The sequence below is a fragment of the Diceros bicornis genome, chromosome 24, assembly GCF_020826845.1.
Source record: "Diceros bicornis minor isolate mBicDic1 chromosome 24, mDicBic1.mat.cur, whole genome shotgun sequence".
In the NCBI taxonomy this organism is placed as follows: Eukaryota; Metazoa; Chordata; class Mammalia; order Perissodactyla; family Rhinocerotidae; genus Diceros; species Diceros bicornis.
The window spans coordinates 39218624-39235433 of record NC_080763.1 but is presented as its reverse complement, the minus strand read 5'-3'; the positions used below and the strand labels follow the sequence as shown (position 1 = coordinate 39235433).

At 38.0% G+C, this 16810-nt stretch overlaps 1 protein-coding gene across 5 annotated transcripts in view; it reads right to left on the bottom strand.

Annotated features, from left to right (window-relative positions):
• UNC79 (unc-79 homolog, NALCN channel complex subunit) overlaps positions 1 to 16810 on the bottom strand; it is a 225517-nt gene that overhangs the window by 48758 nt on the left and 159949 nt on the right. For 4 of the 5 annotated variants that reach the window (XM_058567601.1, XM_058567600.1, XM_058567604.1 and 1 more), the window contains 5 exons: positions 13825 to 13941; positions 10927 to 11010; positions 7457 to 7559; positions 5372 to 5512; positions 2466 to 2504 (listed from right to left, as the gene is read on the bottom strand). In XM_058567601.1, coding sequence (XP_058423584.1) covers positions 2466 to 2504; positions 5372 to 5512; positions 7457 to 7559; positions 10927 to 11010; positions 13825 to 13941 — 484 coding nt within the window. The remainder of the gene's footprint in view (positions 1 to 2465; positions 2505 to 5371; positions 5513 to 7456; positions 7560 to 10926; positions 11011 to 13824; positions 13942 to 16810) is intronic. The other variant, XM_058567603.1, reaches the window with a different exon arrangement.

Below are 16810 nucleotides of genomic sequence, written 5' to 3'. Positions count from 1 at the left end.
CAAACTTGTGGGGCAAAAATGCTCTCCAGGAAGAAATGACACCAAACTTACACAAACTCTTTCAAAAATTAGGGAAGGAGGGAACCCTTCCCAACTTATTTTATGAGGCTAGTGTAGCACTAAAACTAAAATCAGATCAAGTCATTACAAATAGACAAGAACAAGGAACAAAAAAGAAATGAAAAGAAAAAAGACCAATAGTCAGTCCTCATGGACAATGAATTCAGCTATAGATAAAAAGGATGATGGGCCATGACCAAATAGGGTTTGTCCTAGGAATGTAAGAATGACTTAATATTAAAAAAAAAAAATCAATGCAATTCAATATATTAAAGAATAAAGGGCAAAAACCATACGGTTATTTCCATAGATATAGAAAATACATTTGACAAAATTCAACATAGAAACACTCATGATAAAAACTCTCAGCAAACTAGAAGTAGAAGGAAACATCCTCAGTCTGGTAAAGGGCATCTGTGAAAACCTATAGCAAACATAATTAATGGTGAGATATTAAATGCTTTTCCTGTAAAAGCAGGAACAAGGCAAGAATGCTCACTCACTTCTTTATTATGGTACTGGAGGTCCTAGCCATTGCAATAGGGCAATAAAAAATAAAAATCAGAAAGAGAGAAGTGAAACTGTCACTATTTACAGATGATATGATTTTTTACATACAAAATGCTTTTAGATTCTAAGAAATCTAAAAAGCAACTATGACAACTTAGCTTATTACATTACTTTACAATAATGTTAATAGAAAAAATCGATTGTAGGGGCTGGCCCCGGGGCCTAGTGGTTAAGTTCATGCACTCCGCTTCTGCGGCCCAGGGTTCACAGGTTCGGATCCCCGGCACAGACCTAACGCACCACTTATCAAGCCATGCTGTGGCAGGTGTCCCACATATAAAGTAGAGGAAGATGGGCACAGATGTTAGCCCAGGGCCAGTCTCCCTCAGCAGAAAGAGGAGGATTGGCAACAGATGTTAACTCAAGGCTAATCTTCCTCACAAAAAAAGAAAAGAAAGAAAAAAAAGAATCAAAAAAAAAAAAAAATTGATTGTATGTTTATATACCAGCAGCAAAAAGTTGGAAAATGAAATTTTTTAAAATTCCATCACACTGGCATTAAAAAAACAAAATCCTGGGGAATAAATTTAACAAACGATGTACAAGACCTCTAAACTGAAAACCACAAAACATTGCTGAGAGAAACAAAAAACACGAAATGAAATAAGAATATATACTATGTTTATGAATTGAAAGACTCAATATTTTTATGATGTCAGTTATCCTCAAATTGATTTACAGTTGCAATCCAAGCAGGCTTTTTTCCCCCAAAATTGAGAAGCTTATTCTAAAATTTATGTGGAAATGTGAAGAATCTAGAATATCCAAATCAATCTTCTTGAAAAAGATGACCAAAGCTGGAGGATTCACATCTGACTTCCAAGACTTATTATACAGCTACAGTAATCAAGACAGCGTGGTACCAGCTTAAGGATTAACATATAGATCAATGGAACAGGATAGAAAGCCTGGAAATAGATCGGCCCTAATATGGTTATTTGATTTTAACAGACACCAAAGTGATCCAATGGGGAAAGAGAAAGTCACTTTTTTTAATGTTGAAATAACTAAATATCTACATGGATAAAAATATCAACCTCTACCTCACACCATACATAAAAATTAATTTGAGATGGAGCATATAAATGCTAAAACCATAAAGCTTTTAGAGGAAAACACTGGAGGATATTTTCTTGATTTGAGGATAGGCAAAGGTCCCTCAGACAAACAACAGAAAACAATAATCATAAATTGTTGTAAATTTTTAAAACACTAGACATCATCTAAATTAAAAACTCATCAAAATATACCATTAAGAAAAGGAATAGCCAAGCCCCAGACTGGGTGAAAATATTCTCTAAACATTTAATAAAGGACTGGTATTCAGGATATATACTAAAGAAGTCCTACAACTCAATAATAAAAAGACAACAACCCAGTTAAAAATGTGCGAAAGATTGAACACTTCACAAAATAAGATATAGTGGTCACTCCATAAATACTTGTTGAATGTTATACAAGTCTCACTATACTTTTTGTTCATAGCACTTAGCACTGTTTACAGTTATAAACTTGTGCAAATATTTTATTCATGTTTTCCTACCAGATGGACTGTAAGCCCCATGAGGGCAGGAATCATGTCAGTTTTTTCCCCAATTGAAACCTAAGTATCTAGCATATTGCCTGGTACAGAATGGGCTTAAAAATATTTGTTGACTAAAATGAGCGAATGTGTGAATGAGTGAGTGCAGAGAAAATGAACATGTCCTCTCTGGAGCTGCAACTGAACCTAACAATATTTCTTCCATGGTGTACACTCTGGTGTTTTAGAGACAGGATGAACATGTACAGGGGACAAAAAGAAAGTGAGATTTGGGCTCATTTTAGGACCTTACCTTTCTGCTTGATTAGAAAAAGTAGTGCTGGATGCCAATCTAGGAAATAAAGTAAACAGAGTCACATGAATATCCTAGGTTTTCATGATGAAATGCATGAGTACTGCGGTAGGACCTGTTGTGGGTCTGGTTTAGATGGGGAGACATGTAAAACCGTTGACAATTCCCGTGACCAGGGACAGAGGGCCCACTCAGTGGTCAGTCTCCAGGGTTCAACTTAACTGAGTTCCTGAGACCTGCTTTCTGAATCAAATCAGGTATTTCCACAGAGATGCATACAGTTAAGTTGGTTTAATATCACCCAGCCAATCTACAAAATGGCCTCTGCAGCCACGTTAGACAGATAACAGAACAGCATTTGACCCATCCATCTCCAGATTAACTCAACTCAAAATTTATTTCCGTATGTACGACCTCTGAAACCCAACCACAAATAAACTACAAATTGTAAAAGTCTCTATAAGATAGTAAAATAGGTAATGGGAGTATTTGTCAGCTAATTGTTGGATTGAAATGACATACTAAGAAGAGAAATATATTAGGTTAAGTAATCAATATATAACATGTAATTTTTGAAAAGTATAATTGTACGGTCTGTACTCATGGGAATATTCCGTATGTATAGAAAGAGAATGTACTAAATTGGTAGGTTTAGAAAAACATGTCTTGATCAGTAAGATATTGAAGAAACAAAGATGGAGAATGCTACAAATTTATCTACTCAAGACCACAAGAATAAGCTGAGCCAAGAACACATCTGGAGGGGAATACAGGGTCCAGCAACTACTAACACCAGACACCATTCCCCGTTGCTTTGGTTATGGGCCTTCGCATGCTGATGACACTACAATGAACAGATAGGCACTGGCAAATAAACAGTAACTAAGGGTGCAGCAAATGTGATCTTGAAGGCTGTATCCAGAAAAAGGGGTGGCTAAATTTCAAGAGGGATCTAAGTAGAGAGCAAGATACAAAATCACGTGGCAAGTCTTGAGTGATAAATGAAAGGCTCATGCTGAGCTTATGTTCTCTTAGAACCCTCTGGAAATAGTTCCTGTGGGACTAGCATAAATAAACTAAGTGTTCATAAATTCACATTACCTCATCTGGAATTGAGGCATGCAAGAAGCCCTGCATCAGGTGACTGCTAAATCTGTTTCCTTGGTAGTTTTGTGATTAGGCTTAGGTTGCTGAGAATTGTGGCTTTAATGCTCTCTCTGTCTCTTGCTAGTCTACCCAAAGGAGGTAGAGATTTAAATACATGTATATGTAAGTGTGTAACAATGTATCTGTCTTTCCTTTGCTTTTCTTCAAAGTTCATGCGTTTCCATCCTAACAGTTGGCAGTGTTTGAAAATGGTTTATCCTCACTTACGTTAAAACAAACCAAAACAAAATAAAACCCCTCTATGTATCTATTATAACTTAGATCAGCTATTTCAAGGAGATGGTAACAGAGAGCAATACACCTATCTGTTCTAAAAGTGAAAAGTATTAATAGTAGGAATTGTGACCTTGCATTAATAAAAACTCTCAATTCCACAAATATTGCTGTGAGCTGGTACAACATTTATTCCACAATTATTACGATTAGGTTAAAATTAAGGGCTTAAATGAAATAATTCATCTTTTTTTATCTCTCCATCTCTCCGTATTCATCATTTACTTTGCACATTGGCTATTTCTGAGTATTAGAGGTGGAACAGTTATACTATCTCTGACTATATATTCCTAAGAATATGCACTCCTAAGGATACTACAGAAAAATTGGGGGAAGGGGGATAAGGGAGTCATATACTTTTGGAATGAAGGGGGTTTTAATGCTTTCCTGTTTGTCTTTAACTTGAAATCAGCATTTCTTCATTAAAAAGAAAAAAGATTAAATTTTAGCTCTATTAAGATTCATTCTCTTTCTCTCCCTCAAATACCAGGAATTTGCAGAATTCAGTTTTATCCCTACCTGCTCCATAGAGACTTTCCCTAAGAAATCATTTCCATCCTGAACTTCTATAGTACTTACCACTCATACCACTCATTACAGCTCTTAATCATGTCCTGTCTTGTATGGCTACTCAGTTATTCGACGCATCACTGTCCTCTTCAACAACTAAGCCACCAAGCACTTGAGGGCAAGGCTAGGTCTAATGCCCACAGCCTAAAGCACCTGGCTCTGTGCTAGCACAGACTGGAAATAGTACATTCACGTGGAATTTAATTCAGTCCTCTCCTATAAGTTGTGCATGCGAGGACTACAATTTATTACTGAATTTGAACTTTACTTATATCCATGAAATACATCACTTTTCTTCTAATGTCCTGTCTACTAAATGGAATGTTCTTAACATGAAAATTCTCAAAGCAGCTAAGTTTAATCTTCCCTCAGTTAGGCTGAAGGCCCTGTTCCCAAAATGTGTGCATCCTTCCTTTCTCTGAGTCAGAAGTGTGAAACTGCTGTACTTCCATTTATCCCATCACATGTCAATGCCCCAAGTTGCGTAATTAAGTGAGCCACCCGAGATTACAAAATGCCTAGAGAAGCCATCTTAAAGCAGGTAAAGGGAGAGAATAATAATAATAATAAAGTGTTTACTATGACCTATGCACAGTTCTGAGCATGGTTACATACATTAGTTCATATAGTAATAGAGAACAACAAACAGTAGAGTTTTCTTAGTGTTATCTCCTCTAGCTTCACTCTGACACTGTGACTCGTAACCCTACACAACTGGGTAATTCAATCAAAAGTTAGGTCCATTCATTTTTTTAAAATTAGTCTGAGCTGATCTCAGAAATATAAAGCATTTATAAGTTTACTGAATGTTTTACTTTTGATCTGGTAGTTTTTATTTCAAGATATAAATTGAATAAGCCCCCTTCCTACCAAACAAAACAGAAGCCGACATTCACCTTCCCACAGACTGCATGATATCCAGCAATAGTGGGGCTGCCAAGTCTGGGCTTAAGTGAATGAATGTGGAGAGGACCACAATGGCCAGCCCAAGGGTTTCCTCATCATATTCTTCAAGAATGGCCCCACAGTCATGGCATCTGCAAAGAAAACAGAAGAATGCTTTACATGAAAGCCAACGTTTCCAGATATAACAAACTACATATAGCCATTTCTGGTGAGTCTTGGAAAGTCCCAAAAGGAGGTCGGTGGAATCACTCTGACAATAAATAGGAGACTCCAAGGCCAGCCTCACCACAGACACAGAAACAGCACATACGGCAGAGATCAGGAAGGTTCACTGAAACTTTCTTTCACCTCACAATCATCTGGCCTGTACATGAATCATTGCTCCTTTTTAAAATGAGCACCAACTGGACTAACAGCTTGAAGCTTCTGGTCGAGGGATTTTATGCATGTGAAATAATTGCTAGGGATTTCAGTAACGAGATACTTTTTTCATTTGTTGAAATTAAAAGTGAAAAATGCCCAGACACAAATGGAAGCTTTCCTAAGCTTTCATATTAAAAAATGTCCTAGTTGTGGGTGAGAGGCAGGGTAGTCAAGTCAATAGAACACTCTAGAAAGCCTGGGGAGTCTGGATCACAGTCTCTTCTCTACCACTCAGATGAGATTCATGAACTCACCACGCCTACTGAGCGTAACATGTAAAAACAATGGCACCTGCTCTTAAGTACTTACAACTTATTTCTCTTTGTAGTATCTAATGTAGGTTCAACTTATATTTCCTTATAAATTGACTTTTTAAAAATATAGGATTCATATTTGTAACTAAAAAAGAAGAGAAATGGAGTGCACACAAAGGCAACCAGGAAGACAACTGGGGAAGATTGAGACTTGAAGGAGGACACAAAATGGGGAAATTATACCGAAGGAGGAGCCAAGAAGAGCCCTCCAGAAGCAACTAGGTGCTCCCCATGTGGATATTCCAATGCAGCTATTCAAGACAAGCACCTTCACTTCTTCAGCAATGACCGTCAACAGTGGCCAGCTGCCTGGATCTTCACACCAGCCCCTTCCACCTTAGCCTCCTCTGCTTTTATCACAAGCCTACCCAATTTGTCACTTGGGTCACCTTTACCAGGAAGCCTCCCTGGCCCAAGAGAATCTCTCCAAACTTGCAATCCTACAAGTCTTATTTTTTATCATACTCACTGAATAAGAATTTATGTGCCAGGCAATGTATAGGGAGCTTAAAGTATAAAATACAGAAGAAAGGGTCCTAGTCCCTAAGGAGTTCACAATCTGTTTACAGAACATGTATATAAACAACTACACAATTAATATGCAATGTGATAAAAGTGGTAGAATAGAAAGATGTATCAAATACTATGGAAACTTGAAGAATGGCATGACTAATTCAGCCTTGTGGAATTATGGAAACTTTGCCTTAAGCTAGGTCTTGAACTATGAATAGAAGTTCACCAGGCAGAGAAAGTACAGAGAGAAGAGCGCCTACGAAATCACAAAGGAGCAAACACCCCGAGCATGCTCTGGAGAAGGTGAGGGGCTGGGGGAAGAGTTCCTGGTAAGGAGTACTAAGGCCATACCTTCACAATCTAAATGGCCTTTTATACTAAGCTAAGGCATTTGGACTTTATCCTATAAGAAATCTGGGGATATTGAAGGCTGACAAACCAAGAGGTGACATAACCAGTTTGAGATTCAGAGAACAGATTCTGTTGGCAGGAAGGGAATAAGAACCAAGTTTCAAGCTTAGTTCCATTCTAACAATTTGAAGCTTCTGGTTGAGGTATTTTATTCATGTGAAATTAATGCTAGGAATAATCAGTAAGAGGATATTATTTGCATTCGTCCAAATTAGAAAAATGCCTTGGCGTAAATGGAAGCTGCCCATACAATACTGCGTTGCTAAAATAACAAATGCATACTGGCTACAGCCATTTGAAGAACAAATTATGACTTAAAGCATAGCATGTCTCCTCTGATGCTTTCTCACAACCACGGTGAGAAAACCCTCAAAATCTGTAAACAAAGTGAAGAAAATAACTGTGCAAGCTTACTTGTCTGTCATCACTGTCGGCTGCTCATCTGTGAATTCTTCGGGTGCTGGCACAAACATACTGACGATGCTGGGTGCCGACAGCAGGCTGGATTTAGTGGCGCCTGGGTAAACAGCCAAGAGACAACTGGTAAATATCTGTTTCTAGGGGCCAGGAAAAGCCCCATTCTCCTCTTGTAAATCCTCCAAAGATCACATTCACAGGGATGTGACATGGACAACCCAACTGCATTGTGAAAAACCCTCAAGAGTAAAATGAATTCACAAAAGATTGTGATTTGTTTCTATTTGTATGATTTTAAGAGCTAGACTTCCATGTCTCCGTTTGCTATTTGACTTTGAAAAAATCAGAGAGAGTTCAGGTGTGCCAACAGGGTACTAGGATAAAGATGAAAAAAAGGGGAAATCTATTCAAAGGTACCCTTAAATGAGTCACAACCCTTATTTGCTAGCATAAATGGAAGCTGCCTATATGATGCTATGTTTCTAAAATAAATGATGCAGGCCAACACTAAAATGTTGCTAATTTGGGAAGGGTATAAGATCCCAGAACTCCACACACCTAAGCAAGGGGAGAAGTTTGAGCTAAGAAATATCAAGACAGTTTTCTACTTTGGAAATTAATATCATAAGCTCCAAAGCAAAAGACTTCATTTTTTCAAACTGAAACATTTATGAATGAAATATCAAGTGTTTTGAAGGAACCATCCAGTGACTTCAGCCAATCAATATTACCGAGTTTAAAACTTTGGGTATTGATGCCTTCAAAGAAATCTGAGGTAGGAATCTGGGCAACATGTTCTAGTGATGAGTAAATCTGGAGAGCCAGGAGACTGTTCTCCATCAAGAAAACCACCAGTGCTGGACAGATTCTCCGGGGACTATGGGAATGAGGCACTCCAAGAAGAATCCCAAAGTGACAATCCAGAATAATGCCATTTTCTACAAAGTAATAACTGTGACTCTGAATTCTTCAAACAGGAAAGAAGGCAGGAAAACCCAATGGTCATTCACGAATTTGTTGCTTCTCAAGGTAACTTGATGCTGAAAAACAAACCAAAAACCTGTATGATCTTTACTTAAATAGGAGAAAGATAATGATTCAGAGAATTGGTTTCTAAAGAAATCAACACAAAAATTTTAGAAACCTAACCAAGTGGGCAATGTGTTTCAATCTGAGGGAGAAAAAAATGGTATTGAAGGCTTTGAAGAGTCAAGATGCTTCCACACTATACAGATTCTCTTGCCTGATCAAAGGCTATAAAATGTGTTTATGAGGAGCAGGAGACCTGCAGACCCAACGGCAAAGAAAAGTTTCTGGAAAGATCGTTAAGTCACTTCCGAAGATCCCAAATGGGAATCCACATTTTACTACTGTATTTATCAGCTATCTCTGAGATAACACTCTTTCCTAAGTGTACCCAAGTATATCATTAACAAAGATCTCCAATTGTTTCATAAAGATGTTGCTTTTAGTGGAAGAAACAGTATTTATTACAAACATAAATATGAATTGATTAATAATAGAAAAGGCAAGAACAGGCCAAGATAAAAAAAGACATGATTGATTATTAAACAGTAAGGTAAACAGCTTGAAGTTGCTTCAAGAAACCAAAACACAGAAAGTTTAAATCCAGTACTGCACATTTCTTGAAAGTTGACAGACTATGTCTACTAGACGCGAAAATGCCTATGCTAAAAGTGGAAAAATTCAGCTCATAAGATATATAGTTATATATACATAGTCTTACTAGAAACATAAGAAATTGATTTTTTTTTTAAAAACTCTGAGTCAAGGCTTTCAGAAGATTATTGCCTATTACTATTATATAGAAATCACAAGTCAAGAAAAGGGGGGGAATCAAAGTCATTTGGGTGGTTTCAAGCCAATCATTACCCAATACAAATGCCAAGGAACGGTATTTTTGACAATAGCATTGTGAAGTTGTTTGTCCGTCTGACAACACAGGATGTGTGATGCAATATTTATGGCAGTCATCTATAAAAGCAGATAAGTTCAGTTATTGGGCTTTGGCCCCCAAATTGCAACATTAGCTGAATCAGTGAATTTCTGAATACTGCTAATGATGTGGGAGCAAAGAGTAATGTACAAGGAGAAGGTGGGAAATGCAAAAAAGAAGCCGTAGACCTCAGCTACCTTTTGTTATAGCTGAGTCACAACTAGGTCTGCAATATTAAAAGCAGTCTCGTTATCCCCCAGTTGTTGGCAACACTTCAGATGCCACCACTCCTGATTCCCCTCCTGAATACCCAAAGTGCACTCTATTTGGAACTAGGAACAAAAATAGAAAGTTCTTAGAAACTTGAATAAAAGAGGGGACCTCCTCTTAAGCCCAACTTTAAAGCTGGAGATTTTGACAAAAGCCCTTTGGAATCTTGGAGATAGGAAAAAATGTCAAGTGTCAGTTTGTCTCGAAGCATGCATGCACACATCATTGCCATAGCTGCATCAGTGGACTCTGGTTTACCATGAAAGAGACTCACTTTCTGCCTCTGTTCCCATTACTTCATTCCATTTTTTCTGCTACTAATGGAGTCACTAGATCATGGACAAGCACCAGAGTTTGTTCAACCACCCTGACTTCCGCTCATAAAAACTTTTCCTAGGCCCATAAATGAGAAGTCTCATTTCACTGGAAACAGGGGCTAAAACTGCTACTCATTGCCAAACAAATGTTAGCAAAAGCTGGAGATAAATATCTCCTCATTCCTAAGGAAAATTAGAAGAGTGATATTATCCAGAATAATAGGTCTGCTTGATTTAAGGGACTAGCTAAGAGATGTGGTCGTCATAATTCATTTTTGGTTTTTTGTTTTTTACAAATGATAGGTTAACCTGCTTTCTAAATTTAAAAAAAAAAAGAACAAAAGTAATGATTAACTAGCCATGAGATGAATTTTGAAAATACATATGCTGATGATCTTAGCATAGATTTATTCTCAGTTTGCTCCTATTAGCAGCATAAAGTCAAGTGTATATTTTGTGCAATTTCAGACAGCTGAAAAGAAGCTATTCCTCTATGATCTCAGCATCCTAGAAGGAACACAGAAAAGCTGGACCATGCTCAGAGAAGTAGATACAAGAGGATATGGAAAACTGATACATATTAGGAGGAATACCAAAGACCAGGGATGTGTGGTGTAGAAAAGATTGAGGGAATAAGCAATGGGTGGCTATTTTCAAAGGTCCGAAAAATTACGTGAGAGAGACTAGACTTGTTTTGTGTGGCCCCAAGGGTTAGAAAGTCACTATAAGGAGGAACTTTCTGTTGGTCATGTTCAAAGATGAGATGTCATGCATTCCCAGTCCCTGACAGTGTTGGAGTAAAGGGTGGATCCACTTCGTGGAGCTGCTAAAGAAGAGACTTCAGCAGCTGCCGAATGACTAGATGATTGACATATACAGTTTCTTTCAGCTCTTACAGTCTGAGATTCTGTGACTCAACTAACCTCTCATTCTCAACGGCTGTCCCTCCAAGTCAGGGTTTAGGCATATTGGCACATTACATTGGCGTTTCCCGGGCTGTATCTGTTCTGTGGATAAATAGAGCATTTCAGTCTTCAATGTGGTCAGTTTAGCACAATTCACTATACAAAGAATTTAACCAGTAATCTCTTGGGGCCATTTTTTGGGTCATTGTTATTGTTGATTATTAACATTTACAGGAGACATCCTAGATTTTAGGGTAGAGTTGTTTGGGGTTTCACTACAAACCTGCCATTCACATATAAGAAATGCAATTGAAAGCAGGAGAGCATCTAAAACCATCCAAAAAAAAAAGTCCAGATTCTCTACCCACCCCCCAAAAAAAGCTCAAACCCCATATCTCTTGATATGAAATGAAAAAATGAAAGGCTAATGTCACAGCCATGAAAGAAATGTTTTATGCAAATCACTAAATACATAAGGGATCATTTAGGGCAATGGCCAGAAAGGTCGCATAGAAAACACGTGGAACTGGTAGCAAGGAAATGACAGGCGTTTGCCTGAGGCCTGAGGAACAGGAAGAAGGGGACAGAGGCGGAAATGGAGGAGTGGTGCTTCAGGATCATTTGTTTCATATTGAAAGATGAGGCAAAGAAGCAAGCTATTGGATGTGCACAGATGGGGAAAAGGTAGGTATTCTGTGAGCGAGCAGGTGCATGCTGAGGTGAACTGATCATGACCCATATTTTGACTGACTTTCTCAGTGCATCTCAGTGCATCTCAAGACCAGATTTGTTCTTTTGGAGACCAGCAAGTCACTGAACCAACACATGTGGTATAAAGTGACATGCCACCTAACACTGAATTACACATTCATCGACTCTCCTCTGGTCTTGGATTTGGAGAGAACTTTTTATGGCACTAATAAAAACAAGAATATTGAGATGAAGCTCTAGTAGGACTTGGTGACTAGAGAACCAACTTGGAGGATGGAAAACAAGCCCAGGAAAACTCAGGTGAAAGAAAATCAGACAGCATGTAAATGGCAAGTATTAAATGAGAAACCAGAGTGACATGAACAAGGCTGAAGTTTGGCTGAAAAGTGAAAAATTCAGTTAAATGGGTTATTTGGCATCATGTAGATTCTTTTTAGGTTAAAATTTGGATTGTAAATTGAGATCCATTTGCCTTTTTATAACTCTACTGAGTCAATCAAACTAGGTTGTAATTGTAGTCAGAATCTAAAATGGTTAGCTTAGGCTCAGCGACTTGCTACAGAAAACAGTAGCATGGTGGGCCGGCCCTGTGGCTTAGCGGTTAAGTGCGCGCGCTCCGCTGCTGGCAGCCCGGGTTCAGATCCCGGGTGCGCACCAACGCACGGCTTCTCCAGCCATGCTGAGGCCGCGTCCCACATACAGCAACTAGAAGGATGTGCAACTATGACATACAACTATCTACCGGGGCTTTGGGGAAAAAATAAATAAATAAAATTATTAAAAAAAAAAAAAGAAAACAGTAGCATGGTAAAATAATCTTCAGAGCCCCCACGTCAACCTAACTAATGCTGGGCATTTAATTATCAGAGAACTAACCAAACAAGAGCTTCCGTTCTCAGTTCCGTACATAGCTTCATCTCAGTAAAGAGAGAAACAAAATCTTCTTTGGTGTGGACAGAAACACTTCACCCAGACCCAGAAAACTCTCAAGGCTGGTTGCCAAATGTCTTTCTCCTTCTCTCTCTTGCCTGTTGGCTTTTGGCCATTTCATTACTCACTACCACTTATCACTAAAAGGAAAACAAAACACTAAACCTTTAAAATGTTAAGAACCATTATAAAGGCCAAGAGAGTTAAAACTATCTGTTAAATGTAGGATTAGGTATGGTGTGTGGGATTTAGTTATCTACACTAGCTCTCTTTTTCTGAAGAACAACAGGGGAAAGTAAGATGACATGTGTGTGAATATTATGGTTTTGAAAAAATAACAGTATCTCAAGATTTTGGTTTTGTGGACATTATAATTCTTGGTCATAAGGAAAGATAGTAAAATCTTGTATAACTGTAGCCAGAAAGTACTAACCAAGACACCAAAACAGTCCACTCCAAGTGTTGGCCCCCACAGCATGTCACAGTAATAAACTCTGATATTTTCATAGTGCATGCATATTGCAAAGTGCTTTCACATCTATAATATTGTAACTCAAATGACCCATTTAATTAAAAAAGAAGAAAAAAAAGGAAAGGCAGGCACTCAAAAGAGCAGGATTGTGGCAGTACTACTGGCTTGAGAAAGTAGTACATGTGCAGAACGTGGTAACAAAGTTTAGAAAATGCAGAGTGATCATGTTTAAAATAGACATGTCATGGCAGTCAGTTCTTACTTTAAAATTGAGGTTAGATGCAGTTCCATCGTATGAGCATGAGGGTGTGCAGCTGCAACCTGGTGACCCTGCTGACTAAAACACAGAGCTCATATTCCCAAACCTACCGGCAGATCATGACGTCACTAAGCTGACATTTGTTATTATTACTATTACTATTCTCTTATTTCTGGTACTTTATAGTTTATAAAACAGAGAATATTGATAATCAGGTGTTGTGTCTTGTTTTGTAATTTGCATCATGAAATCATAGTTCCATTCCCTCCTTTATGCATTTACATCATTTAACCCTCAGATAGATAACCTAATATCTGGAATCTGGGTCTTAGAGAAAAAAGAGTTGGACCAGCCTAGATGGACAAACAGGTGGTTCTAGAACACTTGAGAAGTTTAAATAGACTTCTTATTACCTTAGGTTTTTTAAAAAAATTATTTGAACCACAGAACACAAGAGAAAATCTATTCCTTAATCAGAGGGGACACAGAGAAAGTGGCATTAGCTAATCTGAGAGGTAAAACAAGAAGAAAAAGCTTGACCCACCAGTGTCCCAGTTGCTGATGTTATGGGGGGCGCTAGACTGATGTTCCAGCTGTCGCTTCATTAACTGGCTCATTGTCAGAGCTCCCAGGGATCCCCTTTTCATCTGCCTATACTGAGCTATATGGAGGAAATTAGGAGATGATTACTAGGGGGAATAAACTTCCACAGCACACAAAGGCGCTACACATCCATGTAAAATCTTCATTGAACCTTATAGGCTATTTGTAATTGTTTGGTAAACTGTATGCTCCTGTCCAAATGAAAAACTAATGCACGGTGCTATTCTAGGTGCCTTTCTTCCCTCAGTAAAGATAGAAACAATGCCTATGAGCACTTATCTGTAGCCTGTAAATATTTACTCCAGTTACAACAATATGATTATTTTCATTTACTTTTTTATTTATATACTCTGCCTTGTTCCAAAAAGGATTTGACAGATAATACTTTGAATTTATAGCTTAACTTTCTTTAATGGAGCTTGTGCATACATAGTTTCAGTCTCCATTATATCCCCATGAGGTCCCCGTGTGTGTGTGTGTATGTGTGTATGTGTACATGGATATTTTGGAGTAGGATGACACATATCAACCCCAATTTTTAGAGAGAGAAATTGAAGCAAATGAAATTGTTACTTGGAACCAACCAGCAAATGAGGTGGCCATAAAACCAAAACATGTTGACTCCAAAGTCAGTGCTGTTTCCAATCGCTGTAGGAGCCTCCACCTACTGTTTGAAAAATGTGAATCGAATAACATTCCACAAGCATATTCTAGTACACATCTTTGTTTTAGAAAATAGTGGTAACATTTTTATCCTGCAATTAAGTATTGACAAATATCCCACCAATGAAATGTCAAGTTATAAGCATTTCCAAACCAGAAAAACAATGAAAAGCACTTCTGCCAGTAGACTGCTAAGTGAGAAAGCAACCTGCCTCCTACCCTCCTATTCCTCTTCAAGCAGTCCCACCAATCCCTGCCATCAGCCCAGTGAGGAAACCAGAGCAACACTGATGTGCCTTTTCTACATGATCCCAAACACCTAGATACTTGAGAACTTTTGGTTATTCACTCTAACGACAATTTCAGAAACTGAAGCTCTCAATTACATGCCCTAGAAGGGAATGGTAGAAACCAGGATGATTGTATGGCCCCTGGAAAATCTTAAATGTTATACACAGGTTTCACAATCATGATACCAAGGCAGCAGTTTGGTGAGATGTGAAATCAATTATAACATTATTTTTAATGTAATAAGCATGCTGTTCAATTCATGGTGGTCACGGCATGGTTAGCTACAAAATAATCAGCTAATAAACTGATCAAAAGAGAGGGTGTGATGAGAATTCTTGTGTCTTGGAGTCCATGTTAACTGAATTCACAGAAATGACTACACAAACCAATGTGAAAAATCTCTGATTCTTGTTGTTGATTGGTAAAATTTACAATTTTATGACTCATTTGAAAAGTGCAACTTCAAGTAAAATTCAAAAGCAGATATAATTTAGAAGATTTAACAAATTTAGAAATTAGTAGGCTCAAAGGATTTAAAACCTCTAGTGTATGAATAATTTCTCCAATTCTCAGTTGTTTGTAAAGACAGCAGAATTCCCTGATAGTACAAACCCTCACTGTTTAGCTCAGTGTGTAAGGTGCCTCGCATAATGCCCCCAAGAACACACCACAAAGAGCTACCCCATACATGCTTTTAATGGTGAGGAGGAGGAAGGCGGAAATCGAATGATGCGCTATGCTAAATCCACAAAGGCTAGATTCAGTCATGACTTTAGGATCGTGACACATGTGATACATTTATTTTATGATACGTTTAACTAGCACTGAAGTCAAACTGACGTAGTCATCCTATCTCAAATTACACCTAATTTCTAATTAGAATTCACTTTTTTTTAGATCATGCAAATTAGGAAGAGAATATGCTTTCATGATTTTAGTACATAGACCTAATATGGGCATTTTATCATGTTATCAGACTTTAGTGATAAAAGAAAAAGTTGATTCAGAACTAGGCTTTCTTCTTTGCTACCAAAAAGGCAAGTAACTGTCACTTGGAAACACTTTCTTAGAATTTCTATAGTCTCTACTATAACTGAATTTGAATTATTCTAAGGCAGTGTGGTATACCAAAAAAGAGCATGGGCTAGAAAATCAGACAAACCTCGTATTAATTCCTGACTTTATCACTTAGTAGTTGTATGACTTTAGGCAAGTCATTTAGCCTATCTGAACCTCTTTTTCCTAGTCTATCAAATGGGGTCAATAATATCTACCATGCAGCGCTGATGTAAAGATTGAATAAGATAACAATGTGTGTAAACCATTTAGCACAGTGCCTGGCACATGGTAAGTGTCAAATAAATGGTAGCTATTATTCCTGTTATGACTGTAAACTCCTTGAGAACAAGGGGTGTCTTATTTATTCGTTTTTTCATCCCCAGTGCCAAGCACAGTGCCTGGCACCCAGCAGATACTTAATAAATAGTGCTGAATGAATGAATGCATGAATGAATGAATGATGAAGACGATGATGTTGTTCCATACTACCAGTCCAGCATTTAAGATCTTTATCTCGTTTTCAGGATCATCCTCATTTCAAAAGATGGTCAAATGAAAATTAACTAGCTCTTCAGGCAGCGTCCACATGGAACACAAAATATACCAGCATGTGTGACAAGGTTTTGCAGAAGTTGCACCTCTGTGCAACTCCTGTGCAGAGTTGCATCTCTGATCCCTGCTGAGAATTTCCCCTGCTCAAGTCTCTTTATTGACTCCACTGAGCCAGGTGGACACCCTTATCTTCACCTCAGTGGAACTCAAGCTCCTCATGGGCAAAATCTAGGACCCCCAACAACAGAAGGCAGTTTCAAAATAGTTGCCTCCTATAGATCCTGTAAAATTTCATGCCATTTTTATTTTCTGATCCAAAAGGGCTAGATTCAGTCATGACTTTAGGATCATGATATTTCTGA